The sequence below is a fragment of the Dermacentor variabilis genome, chromosome 7 (assembly GCF_050947875.1).
Source record: "Dermacentor variabilis isolate Ectoservices chromosome 7, ASM5094787v1, whole genome shotgun sequence".
NCBI lineage: Eukaryota > Metazoa > Arthropoda > Arachnida > Ixodida > Ixodidae > Dermacentor > Dermacentor variabilis.
In genome coordinates, this window is record NC_134574.1 from 8,730,008 (window position 1) to 8,732,228 (window position 2,221).

The 2,221-nt window shown below is 61.9% G+C and overlaps 1 protein-coding gene across 1 annotated transcript; it reads right to left on the reverse strand.

The window, feature by feature from the left end:
- Positions 1–269: 269 nt before the first annotated feature.
- LOC142588548 (uncharacterized) lies at positions 270–1,132 on the reverse strand. The gene is made up of 3 exons (XM_075700391.1): positions 926–1,132; positions 470–757; positions 270–416 (listed from the first exon to the last, which is right to left on the reverse strand). The coding sequence occupies exons 1-3, from the start codon at positions 1,130–1,132 to the stop codon at positions 270–272; spliced, it is 642 nt and encodes a 213-aa protein (XP_075556506.1).
- Between the last annotated feature and the right edge of the window lie 1,089 nt (positions 1,133–2,221).

A 2,221-nucleotide genomic window follows, 5' to 3' on the forward strand; every position in this document is an offset into this window, starting at 1 on the left:
TGGCGGCAATTCGTGAGCTTCGGGGAACACCAAGACGGAGCCGTATTGCTGACCGGTGCTCCAGCTCGTTTCCGCAGGCGGGGGGGGTGGCAGTGCCACAAGAGGGAGGGCATTCAGTAGCCGTGAAGTGGCTGCAGCTTCAAAGAGCCGCAGGGCCCGCCTGGTGGTACAGCCCTGTCCATGGGGCAAGGAGCTGTGAGATCGCCTTGCGGACCCGAAGCGTCTGGGCGCACAGGGCCTTGGTAGCCGGCAGCCAGGTCAGCCGATGGTCAATGCGCAGCCCCAGGTAGGTGACTGCCTTGCTCCGTGGGATGTGGACGCCCTTCAAGCGCAGCCGGGCAGCCGAGCGGTGGTCTGCTGCTCTGGGATGTAGCAGCAAGGCCTCGGTCTTCCTGGCTGAGATGGTAAGGCCGATGCTGCACAAGTAGGCAGCCGCTGTGTCCAGGGCTCTCTATAGGACCGCACGTGCCTTGCGGATGTGATGCGGTGGTCCACGCACCCATAGGGCGATGTCATCCGCGTAGATTGAGGACTGCACGGGGAAGTGAGGGTCGATCGGCAGGGCATCAGGCAACCGTGCCAAGGCCAGGTCTAAAAGGAAGGGGCTCACCACTGACCCCTGTGGCGCGCCTTCAGTGACTGGACGGGGGCGATTGTGCAGGAACGACGACGAGATGAACTCCCGCAGGTTGCCACAGCTGCCGAGGAGGTCCAGGCCCTGCTGGACGACTGCGTGAGGGAGGCTGTCGAAGGCACCCTGTACGTCGATCAGCAAGAGCATCACGAGGTCCCCGCCGGCCTTGGCGTCCTCCAGGGTTGACACCATGTCAGCGATGGAGTCCGCAGTGCACCGCCGCCACCGCCGGAAGCCCGTTTGTTGGTCTGCCAGGAAGTCGCGAGCACGGGCTACCCAGTCCAGTCGTACCAGGACCATGGCCTCCATCACCTTGCAGGTAGCGGAGGTGAGGAAGACCGGTCGATAGGATGCCAGTTCTCCAGTCGGTTTTCTGGCCTTGGAGATGGTCGCTACAATGGTTGTGCGCCATGCCTCTGGCACCTGCCCTGACTGCCAGATCACATTGAAGCACTCGAGCAGACGCTGTTCCTCGTTGGCGGCCAGGTTGCGGAGCATCTGTGGCGTTGCACCGTCTACTCCCGGTGCGCTGCGGCGTTTCCCTCGCCTCGGAGCCGCCTGGAGCTCGTGCAGGACAAGTGGCCATTGGCAGAGGGCAGCAACCTGGCTTGATGTCGAAGCAGGGCGGAGGCTGTGTAACAAGTGGGCAGCTGGGTAGGGGGGTGTCCGACCGGCAGGATGGCTGCACTCTGTGGCTCGGGAGGAGCGTACCGGTCCGCCAGAAGTTCCGCGAGGGCCTCTTCGCTGATTTCTAGCGAGATGGCCACAGCGAGGACGGGCTCACGGCTCGTCCTTTTGCCTGTGAGTGACATGAGTAGTCGCCAGGCTATGGGGCCTCTTGAATGATCCTTGATGCTGGAGCAGAGGCTCATCCAGCTCTGGTTCTTCCTGCGTCGGGCCTGCCTTCTACAGCTGGCGTCCACTCGTCTATATTTAGTCCAGTGCTCTGACTTCCCTGTCCGAATTGCTCTGCGCTCCGTGTGGCGCCTGGGCGCACGGAGATTGAGTAGGCGGAGATCCGGTGCAGGGGTATCCGGTCGGGCAAAGCATTGAATGGTAGCCGCATGGGCGCACTCTGCGATGGCGTCCAGAAAGTCACAGCGATCGGCCGCCTCACTACAGTGCTTCCTAAACAGAGAGTCTATGACGTGGAACGTTCTGGTCTTTGGCTTCCTTCCCTGCACAGAGATGATCAAAATGGGGAAGTGGTCTGAACCCCTAGTGTCCGGAGTTGTGTCCCAGGAGTAGGAGCACTGTTCTGTGGTGAGGGAGAAATCGATGGCTGAGTTCACCCCACGGCGTACATAGGCGGGTCCTCCGCTGTTCAGGATCACCAGTCCGGCTCTGCTGATGGCGTCGCGGAGGCTTCGGCCTCGGCTGGACCAACGGCGGCTTCCCCGGTCTGTGTGGTGGACGTAGAAGTCGCCACACAGGACTGCCTGCCTCCCGAGGCGTAGAGCCAGTTGGATAAGGATGGAGGAGTCCCATGGCTTTCCTGATCGTATGCACATGCTCGCCATGGTCGTGTCTTGGCTGCCGAGACGCACCGTGACCGAAAGTTCCCACATTTCTCTCTCGCAACCACTG